Source organism: Lethenteron reissneri, chromosome 59 (assembly GCF_015708825.2).
Source record: "Lethenteron reissneri isolate LAM-NWPU_2019-01 chromosome 59, ASM1570882v1, whole genome shotgun sequence".
In the NCBI taxonomy this organism is placed as follows: domain Eukaryota; kingdom Metazoa; phylum Chordata; class Hyperoartia; order Petromyzontiformes; family Petromyzontidae; genus Lethenteron; species Lethenteron reissneri.
Window position 1 is genome coordinate 4,963,771 of NC_083837.1, and position 17,904 is coordinate 4,981,674.

At 51.1% G+C, this 17,904-nt stretch overlaps 1 protein-coding gene across 2 annotated transcripts in view; it reads right to left on the bottom strand.

Annotated features, from left to right (window-relative positions):
• Positions 1-17,904, bottom strand: part of LOC133357674 (inner centromere protein-like) — a 46,473-nt gene that overhangs the window by 16,931 nt on the left and 11,638 nt on the right. The window contains exons 2-6 of one of the 2 annotated variants that reach the window (XM_061575759.1): positions 13,220-13,617; positions 9,806-9,925; positions 8,386-8,514; positions 7,291-7,400; positions 6,012-6,183 (exon numbers count right to left, since the gene is read on the bottom strand). In XM_061575759.1, the coding sequence (XP_061431743.1) occupies positions 6,012-6,183; positions 7,291-7,400; positions 8,386-8,514; positions 9,806-9,925; positions 13,220-13,576 (888 nt within the window). In that variant the 5' untranslated portion in view covers positions 13,577-13,617. Of the gene's footprint in view, positions 1-6,011; positions 6,184-7,290; positions 7,401-8,385; positions 8,515-9,805; positions 9,929-13,219; positions 13,618-17,904 lie in introns of both variants that reach the window. The other variant, XM_061575758.1, reaches the window with a different exon arrangement.

Below are 17,904 nucleotides of genomic sequence, written 5' to 3' on the forward strand. Positions count from 1 at the left end.
CCCCCCAATATATTATAATTACGGCCTTGCAAAGATCACGCCGATAGCCTTCACGGATTGTCGGGGCGAGCGTTGTTAGAGTAACGCCCATGGAGGCTGGCACGGCACGCGAGGAGGTGGGTGGCCAGCTAGACGCCCGGCCGCCTTTGTCTCCCTCGTGGCGATGTTTACAACACCGCACCAGGTACTGTACTCATTTGAGGCTGAGTCGACATAGGGGAGGCCCAGGACCAGTTCAGATCATTCTCAGTGGTGTGGGTGACCGCGAATAGGAATCGAACTCGGCTCGCCAGGTTCCGAGCGCAGTGCACTAGCCGTTACACTACCACATTTGCGCGCGCGCACACACACATGGGTACACATGGCATGTGTGTTTAAATAAAGATCTCCAATGTTAGCCTACACAATCTGTTGTGTGTCCAGCACCGTGCCCTGCCCGGGAGGGGCACAGTTGGTGCATCGGCCAGTCATCTGTCAGTCGACCCTTGACACCTGGGTCTGTCCCGTGACCTCCTGCCAGCGGGCGTTTGACACTTCACGTGGCCTCAACATGTACATAGCCTGGCACAAGCACCGTGGTGACGTCACCCCATTTAGTGGTGAAAGGCGGTTATTGTTGTTGTTCTTGTGCCCTGCCACATTTGTCTCCCCAGGGCTGCTGTTTGCAGACTGCACCAGACACTCATTTACATGCCCATGAATGGCTGAGATAGCCACCACTGACATTAGCTGTGGCCCGGAATCGAACTCTGGGAACCGGAGTTTGTAGCACATTGCGCGATTCACACAAATAAATTGTCAAAATAATAAAGAGCCAAAAAAAACAGCGCAATTAAAACAGTTTAAAATGTAGGAACCGGAAAGTTTAAACGAGTATTTATACAGGAAACTCGTCGATAAATTAACCGAGAGATTACCGTAGAATGTCTTCAAGACAATTAAAAAACTCATTTGATGCAGTTGCGGTCAGTGATATAAACGTTGAATGCTGCCTAAGTGTAACGCAGGCCCGCTATCGTTGCATGTTCGATGGATATAAATTTATAATGAATGTTTCATATATTAAAACCACTTGGCCCCTGAGCAAAATAATTTATGAGCCCATTAAGAATTGCAAGAATTAATTTGTATGCGTGGCAGAAGGCGTTCCGACATTTTTATGAGTCGGGTTTACCACAAGAAGTACGAGATACGACTTGACTCTTACTCTTTAGTTCTTTCGGTAAAGTCACTTCGGTATAAAATGAAATGAATCACGACGTTTCGATCGCAACACAAGCGGTCGTCCTCAGGCGGAAAAAATATCATCCAGCAGTTCCAGTGCTGGATATTATTTATTTTATTTTCAACCTACGTCACTTTACCAAAAGAACCAAAGAGTATGGATTACTGCAGTCACGAAAGCTTCAAATCAAAACTTGACTCATCTAAATCAACTCAAACCTCCCGTAAGTCACGTGACTTCTAACCCCGTTCAGGTGGAACAGATGGAGCCCACATGTTGCTGTGCCATCTTCTCCTGGCCAGCCACGGTACGGAGGCCTCCTCGACGCCCCCAGGAAGGGGCGTTCCACGACTATTTGTTATCCACGAAATGCTTGTTCGACAGAGGAAGGCGTCAGGCCAAACGAAGACCCGGCTCAAAACCCTTCGAAGCTGTGATCCGTGCCAATTTGTACGCCCACATCGCCATTAAAGCGAATTGGCAAGGCAGCAGAAGCCACACATTTCGTGAGAAGTTGACAATGAAAGATTTATGGTTTTAGTTTAATTTAAAAGAAAGCCATGAATCGGGCCAGACCTGAAGCGTGTTGAGTCAGCAGACCCTGCAGCGTCATAGACGAGGGGACAATTTGATATACTGGTAGGAACCTCCTGGTTACATCAGCCCACTGGGGATTATTGTGTTCGTCCGTCGTGCAGGGAGGGGCTGGGTGGGGAGGGTGGGGAGGGGCTGGGTGGGGAGGGAGGATGGGGAGGGGCTGGGTGGGGATGGTGGGGAGGGGCTAGGTGGGGAGGGTGGGGAGGGGCTGGGTGGGGAGGGTGGGGCTGGGTGGGGAGGGGCTGGTCACCCCGTGGTGCCCATATAAAACTCAACGTTTAACCTACTCACGGCGGCTTGTGCCCGCCCACAGTCGGCCATATTTGCGGAATACACCACGCCGCCGTTGACCCTGGCCATTGACCGAACAACCCAACGTTCCTACCAGCTCGCTCTCTCCACAGGAATGTGTTTATTTTCACGTATATCCCATCACGATCTTCTGGGAGTGTACACTTTCACAGCGGCATTCACCGCAAGACGAGCAAAACTCTGGACCCGTTTTGACGCACGGTGTCTCATCAGCAGCCAGGCTTGCTTGTGAACGAGTGAGTGCCGGTGAACTGCTCGTCTTGCAACATTCAACAGCAATACACAACTCGAATTGATCGTGAGCGGTGGGTGGGCGTGACACAGTCAATTATTTTAAACTAACTTTCAACATCGTTAAACGCTGAGCAGAAAAGCGTAACCATGCAGGCCTGCTCTCGTGTGTCGTGCATGCCGCCCCCGCTCTGCCCCCCCCCCCCCGCTCTGCCCCCCCCCCCGCTCTGCCCCCCCCCCCGCTCTGCCCCCCACTCTGTACGAGGGAGGGACGCTCTGACGCTCGTTCATTTGTCAGCCCCCCGCCCAAAACGACCGCAGGCGGATCGTCTGTCGCCTGCTCGGAGCAGGCGGTTTGCACCTCGCCAGATCGGGCGGTGCAGCACAAAGGTCGGGCAAGGCAAAGCGACTGGCACGGCATAATCGAGGGAAGTCACGCGAGGAGGGCTCCGTCATGAACGTGGCCCGGGACGTCAGAACCTTCCAGTCGCGTGCGTGTGGCCGGAGGCCAAATCCCACATCTCCACCCACTAACCCCATTTACCATCTCCACCCACAAACCCCACCCTGTCAACATCTCCACCCACTAATCCCATCCACCATCTCCACCCACAAACCCCACCCTGTCAACATCTCCGCCCACTAATCCCACCCCGTCACCATCTCCACCCACTAATCCCATCCACCATCTGCACCCACTAACCCCACCCTGTCACCATCTCCACCCACTAATCCCATCCACCATCTGCACACACTAATCCCATTCACCATCTCCACCCACTAATCCCACCCTGTCACCATCTCCACCCACTAATCCCATTCACAATCTCCGCCCACTAATTCCATTCACCATCTCTACCCACTAACCCCACCCTGCCATCATCTCAACAGTCACAACCCACGAACCTCACCCACCATTTCGACCTACTAACACTCACCCACCCTCCACCGTCCTGACCCACTAACACTCACCCGCCCTCCACACACTCGCCTCACCATGCCACCATCTCAACCATCACCACTCACTTAACCTTGCCCATCACCTCCGCCATTGCCTACCATCCCCAATCACTAACCTCATCCACCACCTCTACCATCTCCACCCACTAACCCAACCTCATCTACTCCGCCATCTCCACCCACTCACCCAACCTCACCGCTGTCTCCACCCACTAACCTCACCACCCACCACCAACTCAGACCTCGCCGCGTTCCCACGATAAGCCAGTGGGGACCCCTCGACCCCACAGCCACAACAACACCCCCGCCCCCTCATATGCTAGCCACAGCCCTCTCCTCCTCCTCCTGCCAGAGCCACCAGGTTGAGCTCGTCACACCCGTCGGACCGGGCTGGGCTGCTCTCCCTGCTGCTGGTGCTGTGAGGTCACTGGTGCGTCAACCCCCGGGGCTAGGGCGCGCCTTCGCACCCATCGATTCACACCAGTGGAGATTCGTCTTGGTGGGTGGGGGGGTAGGGATGCTGTGTCGAAAACTTCTGCGCTTTATTCCACGGAGCACTCTTTTGCAAGCGAGCAATCGTCTCGACATTTGACCGATAAAAACGGCAGCTTTTAGAACCCTCCTAAGGAGTTTGAGGTCCTCATGCCGTGACGTCCGTGCTCCCTATCTGCCTGTCATCCGCGCTTTGTCAAATACGTTTCGGAGCGCAAGCTTTGTCGGCCCTTGGCACTCAAGATTTGGAACGCTCTGAAGAGCCGCGCCTGGCCACCGAGTTTTTCCCAATCACGAACTAAAAACTCACCGATTTTCTCAGCTATGTTTGGTGCACTGGAGATGGGTTTTCCCCATCCTCTGTATACATTTTACTGTACGGCACGCTTTGAAGCCCCTGCTGCGACTTCTAAAAATGTAAAATTAAATTTAAAAAAGTAAAAATGTTGCGTGCTCGTTACGTGGAAGTTTAATATACATTTACACCGTCGTCATCATAAGCCATGGTCGATCTACTGCTGGATGGGAGGCTTCCCCTGCCACCTCAGCCCCGCTCTCGATCCTGCGCTGTGACAAAGCACCCGATACCTGCTCACGAACAGATTTAATCGCTCCATCTCCCCGGCGGACATTCTTCCGGACGCGCTTCTGGCCAGGACGTTTCCTGCCCGAGCTTCGCTCACTCCTCTCGAAAGTTTGAATCGTCAACCGCCATATGAATTTTATGGCGGTACCCCGGGGAACCGCACAATTTCCGCGATGCAGTCATTTTTAGTCTGTTGATGGTCGGCGATGCGGCAATCGACTCATCTCGACGAGCTGTACACGATGCACCACCACGGTGCGTGCGAGCATTCAGGGTTTCGGCGCGATCGTCTTCGCTGCGTTTTGACATCGCGGAGTAGCACTGAGTTCGTATTGATTGGTACCCCAATCGCGGAGTTAAGTACACCCCTGGACAAAAATATTGTCCCAGAAATAAAATATTTAATTGCCTCGGCCATTTTGTATTATTTGGTACCCCGAGGTACCGCCATAAGGATAATTTATTCTCGTACGTGCATGAGCCTATTTCTGTACCTCAGTGCAATTCGAAGAATGCGTCTCAAACATGCTTCCTTGTGCACTATTCGGTAATACAAAAAACAGTACCGAGTTTATTTATTTATTGCGTCGAAGGTGTGCTGGAGTCAAGGTCAGCCCGTGAAAGTGGCGCTAAGACTCTCAAATAAAAGATAATAAAAAAACTCTTCAATAGCAACAACAGCAGCCATTCGCCACCAAGTGGCAGCAATTCCACCACAGCGCGTGTGCCAGGCGAGGTGCACTTTGAGGCGGTGGAGCGAATGGCACGCCATCGGAAAGTTGCGAATTAAAATCCTGATTGAGGGGTTGACTCATTACCCCTCCGCTGTCGATACAATTATTACCAAATTGTGGGGAAGTCAACAGTGGTTGCCTTGTGGATCGGCTCGCCCCGGCCACGGGAATGTGAAATATCCATCACCGGCTCAGGGCTGTAAACACGAGATGAGCGCCGCATCGATGCTCATTGGGCACGAAACGACTTTGACTTTCTTTATTAAGTGTCGAGGGCTCGCTGCTGGTCAGTCACAACACAATCCCAGGTGTTACAGATAAGGTAAGGCTCACTGAGCTAGTGTATATAGCTCTTATTCAGAAGCAACCTGGCCACAAATTATAGCTCAGCGAAGTGGCTTATCACATGGAAATTTATCGCAGCCAAATACTCCAAACGCTTGTTTCTAAATGTGGGGGGGAAAAACCGGAGGACCCCGACAAAAATCCACGCGACCACGGAGAGAGAAAGAGACACGCAAACTCCAAATATACAGCACACGTCAGGGTCGGGATCGAACCCACGACCTTCACTACACCATGTGAGGTAGTTAACATCTCACCACCGTGGCGTCTTCGCAGGGAAATCTCTACGGCTGTACACAAGTGCACACAAGGTCACCCATTCATGAACTGGTGAGCTCAGAGACTTCTCTGTTACCAAACCGATGCAAGGAAATACTTGACGAGAACAAGATGACAAAGCATAGGAAATAAATAAAAAATCCTCAACACAGACGTGTTTGTGATTGCATTCAACGTACTGTTCAACTGTGAATCACCGGGCCCGACCACCTCAATGTCAGCCGTACGTGGACGTTCAAAGGCAACGTACCGTGTGGTTGTTGGCGGTGTACGAAGTGGTCGGCGGTCTCTCCACGCGACGTTTCCAGCTCTCGCTCGTCCTCTGCTCCACGACTCCTCCACCTCCTCCACCTCCTCCACCTCCGCCTCCGCTCCCTTTCGATGTCGATTCCTCAAACACCCAGTCCTGCTCGTCGCTGCTCCTAGACAATCGCATCCGCACCCATGGGCACCACGACAATGAGCGGCCAGCAAACCCGTCCACATCATCCGTGTATCGCCACGGTGGCTTGGAGATGTTAACTACCTCTCCTGGTATGCAGGAGGTCGTGGGTTCGATCCCGACCCTGACACCTGTTGCATATTTTGAGTTTGCGCGTCTCTCTCTCCCCATGGCTGCGTGGAGTTTTCTCGGGGTCCTCCGGTTTTACCCCCTACATTTAGAAATATGCTTTCGAGTAGTTGGCTGCTATCAATTTCCACATGATGAGCCACTTCGTTGGGCTATCACTTATGCCCAGGTCGCTGCTGAAAAGGAGCTATACAGCTCAGTGGGCCTTACCTAGTAATATAAAACGTTTAGTTTTTAATCTTGATTTGAAGCTTTCGTGACTGCAGGAATCCATACTCTTTGGTTCTTTTGGTAAAGTCACGGAGGTAGAAAATAAAATAAATCACGACGTTTCGGGCACAACACAAGCATGGGAAAGCAGTTGCTTTCCCACCTCATCCCTATTGAGTAGTTTGGAGGTAACTGTTCAGCACTGGGATGTTCTCACATCTAAAACCTATTACATTGTATGTTTTTTTTTTATCTATGGGAGGAAACTGGAGAACCCGGAGAAAACCTATGCAGAACAGCTGTGAGGCACAAGTGCTAAAACTGTGCCACCCTGCCGTCCAATGCACTTAACACTTGGTCAGTTCTGCTCATGAGGGCGAGTGTGTTTGTGAGTCAGCGGGGAGCGGTAAGTGTAGTGGTGAGCGCACTGCGCTACGAACCCGATGACCCGAGTTTGATGTGTACTCATGGCCAACATCGGTGACAAATATCTGAGTCAGTCCTGGACCTCCCTTATGTCGACTCAGCCTTAATCGAGTACCCGATGAGGTGTGTAAACATCGCCACTGGGGAGGCAGTCGGCGTTGGCGTTGGCCACCTACCCCGTCGTGTGCCGTTTCGGCCTCTATAGGTGCTACTTGCTAACAGCGCTTGCGCCAACATTCATTACGGCTATACGGGGCGGACTTTGTCAGACTGAGTCACGTCCACGCGAGCGGCTCTGTGTGTGTGTGTGGCTTGAACGCACTGGCTGTAGCGCTGCCCCTGCATGCGGGCCTTGTATCCCAGGAGGTCGTTCTGGATGAGGATGAGGTTCACCAAAAGCATCTCCTTCCGGGCGAGCAGATGCTGCTGACGCTGTGGAAACACAACACAACACAAACACACGGCACACCGCCAACGGTACTGTGTTTGCGTTGAGTTCGATTAACCGGGTGAGAACTCGGAGAGGGCAATCCGAGTCTCATTTGGAGTCTTATTCGAGACTCGGATTGGCCTGGGTCACTGAAATCTCAAAAAGCAACAAAGTGAATAGAAGTGAGAGCGGTACAACCGCTTTACGAGAGAAATGTAAAACATTAACATTTCACGAGCATGAATCGACGTTGAACAATAACACTCCCGGCAGCGCAAGTCGGCTCGGGCAGTACGATTACAAAATTAAGCTACAGGAACTTTAAAGATGTACAAGGTGACTTTGTGCTCATATGTAAACAAATACAAGGATATACGAGTGAAATGCATTGTCAAGTTTATCGCAGAAAATTTAGAGTTATATCCGATATGAAGCGCTTCATGCACTGTGTCCACCGTGGTGGACTGCGAAAGATGTGATGGCGTTTCCGCCGCCAGTGCAGTCTTCTCCATTTAGCGTAGCCACATGGTCGTGGACAACTCAACGTGGCCTACCTGGTGGTGGACAATGTGACAGACGTCCTCTGCAATGGACGTTGCGATAATATTGTGGACAATTAACTCAAAATGTTTTCTCCGCATGTTTGGAAGGGGGCGTTCCGTTGACCAAAATCACACGCAGCCAATGCGTTTGCTTGTAAGGGCTCGTGCATGAGAGGATGAACCCTTTGCCATTCCGATTCCATTCCGATGACATACATCTACGTCATCAGAACGGAACAATGTCTTTAAAAGCAACGGCGCTACTACGCCTCTCGAGATTCAGCGGTGAACGGGGACACCCACCCTGCAACTTGTAGAAGTCTCGGAAGAGGAAAGGGTTGAAAAATCACGCAGCTCAGCGCGATTATTGAGTTGACTTACACTTGCTTCCGATCGATTGCACGCACGCACGCACACACGTACACATGTACACACGCACGCTCACCTTGCTGTCGACGTTTCCGCGCTCCTCGGCCTCGATCTCTCGCACCTGGTTCGCCAGGTCCTGGATGCTCGCCTCGAACTCCCGCTCCTCATAATCGGAGAGCCCCACGCCCCGCAAGAGACGCAGCGTCTGCACGGAGTCCACGGGCAACAGGGGCTGAGCGGCGGCGGCGATGGAGGCGGCGTTCGCCGCTCATTGCAGAGGCGTCCGCGCGGTTCGAGCACGGTGACTGCCCCGGTTAATACTGCCGCGTGCATTAACTGTTAACGCACCGCGCATCATCTGCGTCGCGGTGGACTTTTAAAGATCCCGTGACGTAATTTGTAAAACAGTCGTAGGCCGTGCGCGCCAGTGTCACAGTCCACAATTGCCAAAGAAAATAATTGTACTACCGCTGTCTTCCTGACGCAAGTCTTTAAATCTCTTCATTGCTTTGCCCCACTTTATCTCGCCTCTCTCATCCAACGTCTGCCACGAGCACATTCTCTGCATTGGCTGTCATTCCACAAACCAGTCTTGGTCCATCTGCCATCTCCCCTTCGAGAGATGCGGTCTGCTCAAGCCCACCGACTTTCACGCAAGAGCGCCTTCGTTGTCTGCCCAGCGCCAATCTTTACAAACCGCACCAGGCGCTCCGTATGAGGCTCAGTCAACCTAGGGGAGGCCTGGTCACCAGATCAAATATTCGCCGCTGATGCGCTCCCCAAGACGCTCCCAACACGCGGAGCGAAACATCGTGCCGAACAACTCGCGGTACGGCGAGAAAACACGGCGTCAAAAAAACACCCGTGACAGCTACGACTATTGCGCTTGCCTGGCAAAGGGCAGCGGTAAGCGCCCTTCTACCACAGCCAGTTCCCTCAGAGCAGCAGCAGCAGCACTCCGTGTCTCTGGAGTCGAGTGGTCGCTCAAAACCACGGGAATTGACGCGGCGGCCGGCATCGGCTATCGCCACGGCTACCGCGGCGGTGGCCGACGTCGACGACGATCGGCTGTCGGTGGCTTACGGCAAGGCCGTAGCCATGGAGTCAACATTGGGGGGATCAAATCTTCCAGGGGGTCTGGGGGTCCCCCCCCCCCCAGAAAAAAAATCTAAATTTGAAAACGAATTTCCTGCCTAAAATATTTACAAATTCACTAACACATTGGATGGACTTTTTATTTATTTTTCACAATAATGTCTAATAGTGTATTGTATTACATTGCTATGTTTTTTTCTTTTCTACCTTTTCTTGTTTCATTGTATGTAATGGCAGAGATTAGGGATTAATAAAGTACAACCATAACCACAATCATATAAACAGAAATCTATTTTACAGCAACATATTGGGGGGGGGGGGGACATTTTGAGCATATTTGAATACTGGGGGGGGGATGTGTCCCCCCCCCAATATATATTATAATGACGGCCTTGGCTTACGGTGTCGAGGGTGCTACGCAGAGTGTCGCGTGAGGAAGATGGCGCGGGTGCCCGCGAGCGCGAGCTGGAGCGGTGGAAGCTCACGTTCCTCTGCAGGGCCGCGGGGCCTCGCGCACGCACCTGCTGGGGAACACGCGTGCCGACACGCCCGGGGTCAGCTAAAAACCACGCGCGCGCGCATGGATTGTCAGTCGTGAAACGCTTTCCACCACGCGCTCGCCTGGGCGTGTGTGTGCGTGAGTGTATGTGCATGTGGATGCGTGGGGAGCGGTAGGGCAGCGGTTAGCGCGCTGCGCTACGAACCCGGCGACCCGAGTTCAATTCCCGCTCTATGAACAACACCGGTGACGATTATCTGAACCGGTCCTGGGCCTCCCCTAGGTGGACTCAGCCTCAAATGAGTACCTGGTGAGGTGTGTAAACATCGCCACTGGAGAGACAAAGGCGGCTGGACGTGGTGTTGGCCACCCAACCCTTACGTGTACCGTTCCGGCCTTCATAGGTGCTCGCTAACAGCACTTGCCCCAGCAGTCTGTTAAGGCTACACGGGGGATTTTTGTCTTTTTTTGCTTTGTCATTGGCCGCTGGTGGCTATGCACACGGCCTGTAACCCAGCATTGTGGAGGTGAAAGTTGGTGGATCACGCAAATGTGGTGAAAATCCCTTCCCCGTGGGTAGGCGTCGAGGATGAGCCCTGCCTTAAGCTCGCCAGAAGGCGGTACAGCTAAAAAGATGTGGACTCCACCTGTTCCCTCTGTATGTAAATCGAGTGTTTCCCCCTCGTACGCGTGGCTCTGGATTTTTCTCCCACATTTAAGCACTCATTCATTAGCCGAGAACACTTTCATGTATATAGAGAACTGCAGAGCTTGGGTAATTGTTGGCGCCGGCTCAGTGGGACTGCTTTCCAGCTCGTTTATGGTCACGTGTGGTGGCGCGTGGCAAGCTGAAATTATTTCTATACACATCGGATATATTCAGCGAGCGCTACGAAAGACAAGGATGGGGGGCCGTCAGGGCGAAATGGGTTTTCCATATTTGCAAAGTCCTTTTTCCACTCTGGATTTTATGTCTCCAGCTTTTGGGCAACCCCTTTGATGAATTTGGTCAGTTTCCATTTCAAGGAAGTCCCAAATGGCAACGTAACTTTATCCTTACAGTTCGGATCACAACGGATCAATCATCGTGCCGTCCTATATTTCACTCTTTTTTGGCGCTTAACGAATCATGTCCAAAATTGCACTCGGCACGATCTCCTGACAATAAACAAAATTAACGCCGTTCATCTATTAAACTCTCTATTTAGTTAACTTTGAAAGTAATAACAGACACAACGTTTCAGTAACCAGAGCAAACCGTCTTTCTCACCTGCATCGACTTTCAAAAGATTGCATCACCAGCAGTTGGCGTTAATGTCACACACACAGTGCATGTTTTCTGCACACTATCAAAGCGTGTTCTTGCCCCTCTCCCCCACCACCTCTGTGAGGGACGGATGGTTCAAATCGAGTACCGATTTTTTTTTTACGCGCTGCGCCAGGTCCTCATTCAATAAGGCCGAGTTGACCTAAGAGAGGTCCAGAAGTGGGTTCAGATATTTGCCACCCTGTGTTGGCTGTGAGCGGGAGGGATCGAACTCGGTCCGTCGGGTCTCACAGCGCGGTCGGTGCGCTGAACCACTACGCCGCCGCTCCCCCCCCAAAGCACAACACGACGGCACGTGCCGGATTATCGTAGTAGCACAAGTAGCTACATAATTATGCTACGGGCCCCGCGCTTTCAAGGGCCCCGCGCTATATGCTTTCAAGCTATCAATTTTGGTTCAGTGATTCTGTGCTTGCTCTATTACTATAGTACTATACCGCCTTCAGCTTTTATGAACGACTGGGTGTTTAAGGTTAGCAATTTGTCGTATTATCCGGCCGTATTACAAATAAAAAAATACAATTACTTTACAATGCAGGGCCCTTTTATAACATATGCTAGAGGCCCCGCACTAGCTTAATCCGGCACTGATTGCAGGGCGAGGTGGCTTCGGCATGCCCCACAAAGACCGGCCGTGACATGCTGGGCATCTTAATTCACCCGTTTATACAAATGCAAAGCGTACGGCGCCTTTTGTCACTATCGGGATAAGTCGTGAGACGTCTAAGTTGGTTTGCGCTCCGGGTTGCCTGGGTGAAAAATGTGCGCTGCGAAATGCCCGTGCAGTCCTGGCCCAGGCTGGCTCAAAGACTCAAGACAACAATGACAAAACGACCGCCAGTCCACCGTTCAGGGATCAGGGCTTTTCCCCCATGCCTCGTGTGTGTCGGGTGGTTGCCCTTTGACCCAATACTCGACCAACGCTGGTCAATGCGGGTCGGTGAAGAGCACAGGAACAGTGAACGTGCCGCGGCTGAAACACGACACACATTAATAATGCACACACACGGCGCGGTGGTGTTTTTTGTAAGAGAATTTCTCCCCGGGGCAGAGAAAAAAAAACTGCACTGTAACGTGAATAGCTCTCTACGTGGGCCGTGCCGCCATTTTACGAGTGAGGCGTTCTTCCAGTGGAACGAGTGGATGGCCTCAGCATCGCCTCCCGTTACCAATAATTGCACACACACACCCATAAAAAAGTTATCATCGCACTTAAGTTGGCTAAATTAGTTTGTTTGACCGTCACGCGACGAAAGTTTGCTCTTAGTGGCAGGGCGTGTGGCAAAGCACCGCCCTCTACTGTCTGAACCGAAGTGTCATTTGAAGAAGGGATTTAAGATGTAGCCCTGTGGTAGCCACTTCCGTGGACTGCTCTCGAAATCGAACGTGGAGGGGTGCGGGTGGCTGCTCTGCGCGAGATCTGAAAGGGATTCTTTGTCCCGTGACACGACAACCGATATCGCGATCAGGACGAAACTGTGGAAAAATAAAAACGCTGACCAATTATTATTAATCCAGTCTGCCGAATGGGGATGTGATCCGATAGCCCCCCCACCCCCGCCACTACCCACAACTGCGGTGCCACCTATGCTGCGGCAGTTCATTCGCTCATTATGAATTCATCACTGGAAGGAGGCTGCACGTGGTTAACATTGCCCCTTGGTGCAAGGAGACAACAGAGTGACATGCCCCCACCACCCACCTCGAGTTCCATCGCTGCCTCCACGTGCCGATGACGTCTTGCCAGAACTTGACAACAACCGCCCCCTTTTCCCGAGTCTCAACGATTTGCCACCACCCTGGGACAAGACGCTTGAAGGTGGCCCGCACCCTGCCTACAAGCCGGCACCACAGGGCCTCTTCCCGCTCTTTGCCGGCTCGCGCTCGGGGGCCACCGACCTCCCGACCCGGTGACCCCGGGCGGCCGGTCGCGTCGCCCGCACGCGAACTTTACCACCACCACCACCACCGCCACCACGACCACCTCACCTCTCCACCGGCGTTGCCCACGTTCCTGAAGGCGAACAGGCTCCAGATGTTGGGCAGCTCGAAGGTCTCGGTGCGCACGTCGTATGCCGTGGGCGACAAGGGGCCCCCGCCGCCTCCCGGGGACATCTCCATCGCGCCCCCCTCCATCATCGCCGGGCCGTTCCCTGGGCTCCCCATCGCACCCCCCTCCATCGTCGCCCCCCACGGGCGTCCCAGGGTGCCCGAGCCACCCCCGCCGGGCCCTCCGTTGAGCCGCCCGCCGCCAGGGAGCGAGGGGAGCGTTGAGAAGCGTGCGGGGACGCGCCTCATGGAGCCGATGCCCTCGCCGCTGCCCGTGTGACGGTTCATGGACGCCATGGGGCCGGCAGTGGCGATGGTGGCAGCGGTGGCAGCGGCGTCTGCATTATTCGCGGAACAGACAGCATCCGACGAGGACAAAGTCAACATCGTCGCCATCGTTAGGCAACGCTTCGGTGTCGCGGGTCGCCGATACGAGGGTCAAACGAAATTATTTTGGCGAGGCTGCTGCTGCGTTGGCAGTGGTGTACGAGCGCCAACAACAACAAAAACTCAGCACGTTTGTTGATAAACACTGCTTATGGCCTTCTTCAGTGTACATAGAGACGGTAAGGAAGTGGAGTCAGTGCCGGATTAAGCTAGTGCGAGGCCTGAAGCGTATGTTATAAAGAGGCCCTACATTTTTAAAAATATTTAAAAAAAATGTACTTGTATAGTAAAGTAATTCGATTTTTTCATTTGCTTTACAGCCAGATAATACGACAAATCTCTAACCTTAAACACCCAGTCGTTCGTTAAAGTTGAAGGCGGTATAGTACTATAGTAATAGAGCAAGTGCAAATTGATAGCTTGAAAGCATTTAGCGCGGGGCCCTTGAAAGTGTGGGGCCCATAGCATATGTCGCTACTTTTGCTACTCGGATAATCTGGCATTGGATGGAGTGGATAACTTTCTTAACTTTCATTTTGATTTTACCTTGTAAGGCGATGTGCCTCTTTTTCAGAAGCGACCTGGTTAGCACAAATGATAGCTCAACGAAGTGGCTTATTGTTGCGTGGAAATGTATCACGTTGTTGATTCTAAATATGGAGGGGAAAAAACCTGAGGACCCAGAGTTGGGAGAGCAGCGCTAAATATACCATATGGCGTAATAAGAATCACATTATAAAAAAAATATTTTTTATCTTTTTACGTGGTTCACTTCGCGACGCATTCCCGGGCCCACTTGGAATTGTTTGAACGTTTTTGATGCACTGTGGCACCTCTGAGCGGCTTGCCGCGGGATCACGTGAGCTAATTATCTTTACACGCTACATATTTGGTGCACAAGCACAGGTTACAAAGAAAACTCAATACATCCGTCAATAGCGCTGCCCTTGCCCAGAGCGTCGCCTATTATGGATTTTTGTTTTCTCTTTTAAGGCCACACATGTGGTGGTATTGACGAACTCTTTGTCAATCCACTGCTGAAAGAAGGCCTCAATCTCCATCCCATGTCAGTCGTGGGAGAGGACCACTGACCATACTTCACCAGATCGGTGATGGAGGCAGGCCAGGACCGGGTTCGGATATTGTTCATTATCCGTGGATAGCAATGGAACTCGGGCTGCTTGATTCACATGGAATTGCGTCATCCGCTGTTCCACCGCTGCCCTCACAACACACACACGAATAAAAAATCTAATCTAATTCGTAAGATCTGATCCGTGTCAAATTATGGATTGCAGTCAAAGAATGGATCCATCGTTACGCCCCGTAATGTAATACAGCCAAGGACCTTTCTTGACCACAAAATATGCGTGAAACCGGTCTTACAGTTGTTTCACACTTGCCTAAAGGGACGGCCACAGTTTCAAAAGCTATTGAGTTCGTGCCCAGCAATACGTGCAGTGTTGCACATTTCGCTGAGTGCTCGGAACAAACATCATTACACTCTCACGTTTCAGTGCCTTTTGGAAGCGGTGGTCTCGACAAGGCTGAGGACGCTGTGAATGCAAGTGCGGTGGTGGTCACGTAGCACGAACGCACGCCCGGCGTGTATACGGACGTCCTGTTTGCGAGTGGCACCGCATCTTTGCGAGATGCGGTTTCTGTCCGCTTCCTACCAACACGCGTGTCCCCCGTTTTTTCTGGGGTTTTTGTCTTTCTTTTACATGAATTTAAACACAATGTGCTCGGTTCGAATGATCGAAAGCAAACACCGCTCAACAGCAGCCGATGCGAAATTGCCCTATGTCAATCAACGCGAAGGTGTTCGTGGGTGAATTTTCCAAAAAAACGTCTCAGTTTTCTCAGGGCTCCGACAATAATCTCTCTGGCCTCCCTTCGCAATGGCCCTGCTCTTAAGCAGAGCCATTGCCCGAAACATAAACCTATGATATATTTCTTCAGTTATAAAAATATATATTTTTATTCCCGCACCTCCGATTAGCACTGTTGGCTCCAAAGAAGTTCAACAAACATACAACGTAGTAGGTAGTGCGACTGATCAGTGTGACGAATGTTGTTTTTACACTATTTGCGCCAAAGCTAATATTTACGGTACAGTAAGAGCATATTTGCGAATGTGATCATAATGGCAGCTGAACCATCAATACAGGATGTCATTGGAACATGCGGCCTTCAATTGCTTCTGCTCTAGTAATCTCCACGATTGTATTTCACACGTTCTAGTCCGATCCCAAGTACGGATTGCAGGTACTGGTGCATGATAGTGCTCAATCAAAGGGGCGGTGGTAGCTATGCACGCCTGTAATCGAGCACTGGTGGCTCACACACAGAGATGTTGTGAAACTCCCTTTCAACAGGTGTCGATGTGAAGCCATACCCTCGATTGCCAGGAGAAGGCGGTACAGCAAAATTCGGACTCCACCTGTTCAATCTCTATGGGATATCGCGTTGCCCCCTCGCCCGCGTGGGCTTTCTCGGGGCACTCCTGCTTCCTGTCACATGTATAAATGCTCATTTGATTGGCCGATAAAACCTTCATATTTAGAGGAACACAGAGCTTGGGCAATTGTTGACAGCGCCAGCTCACCCCATGGTTGCTGGTGCCTTCCCGCTTGTCAGATGCGCTTCTGCAGCCGTCTGGAACGCTCTTGCTTCCGATATTAGGAAGCCTATGTCCTTTCAAATCATCTACATCGAGGACCAATTTCTTATTTACAGTTTGTTGTCCTTAACCCGCACCTCCGATTAGCAGGGCTGGTTATGTACGGTGCGAAAAATGCTCAACGTTCATAGTCTGTGCTTTCTCCTTGTATCTCCGAGTCGTCCTCTCTAAGTCTCCGAGGGCGAGTGGATACTTTGCGGCAGTATGTAACCATTTGAACTTACTCCATGGGACCTCCCTTGCCGGTATATCAAAATATTAGAAGAGGTTTGACACTTTCTGGCAATGAAACAAGGTGTGTTAAGAATATGCAAAAAGTGGCGGTTTTCAAATTTTCTTGCTGTGGTTTGCACACCCGAGGATGATTGCTTGTGTTGCAATCGAAACGTCGTGATAATTCGATTGTTTTATTTTTATTATTTTATTATTTCCCTTCTACATGACTTTACCGAAAGAACCAAGAATATGAATCCCTGCAGTCACGAAAGCTTTAAATCGAAGTGTGTTAAGATGTTAAAACAGCAAACTGAAACCTTTTGCAATGAATCATGTCTGCACTAACCACATATACTTGTGGTGAACATTCAAACAAAAACATGCAATTTTTTTTGCTTCGTGTTTGTTTTTTGTTGTTGTTTGGTGCTTTAACATCTTAACACAGCTGTTTTATTGCCAGAAAGTGTAAGACATATTCTTATATTTTTATCCTGGCAAGGCAGGTCCCATGATATAGCTGCTCACGCCGGACTCTCAATGCCCTGAGAGTGGCATGGTCCTTGTGCTGTTTGCCTTTTGGCGTCCTCTGGTCTAACACCGTTTGAGACGAGGCTCGAGAGAAAGATGTCTCTGGTGTGGACCAATCAGTTTCATAGACAATGCATCATATACTATCAGAGCGTGTTTTTGTTTGCATGTTCACCACGAGTATAATGTGGTGAATGCAGACAGGATTCCTTGCAAAAGGTTTCGGTTTTATGCTTTAACATTTTTACGCAGCGCTCCCCTACCCCCCCCCTCCTCTCTCTATCTCTCCCCCCTTGCTCCTCCCCCCCTCTCTCACCTATATAACCTCTTGTCACGGCAGCTCTCTGGCCCACTTCAGCAATTGTTTCTTGCTGTGGTTGTCCCACCTGATGACGGACGCTTGTGTTGCGCCCGAAACGTCGTGATTTATTTTATTTTAAACCTACGTGACTTTACCGATAGAACCAAAGAGTATGGATACCCTGCAGTCACGAAAACTTCTAATCTAGATTTTTTTTACGGCTGTTTTATTTCCAGAAAGGGTCACACCTATCCTTATAAGTTGAACTTCGTATTACAGGTAGTAGTTCTGCGATGCGATAACCACTTCTGCGGGTCGTTGTCTGGGACACACAGTGGGTTGCATTGTTCCACGAGAACTCATCTACGTGCAACGATTGCGGCGGTGTGTTGGGGGTCGGGGAAGCAGGCCGCGAACATTACATTTTCTTGAGTCGATGGTTATCGGAAGATCAGATGCATCGCCCAGTAGCTGGGTGGCTTTGTCGGCTGTCAAACAAATCACGAATGA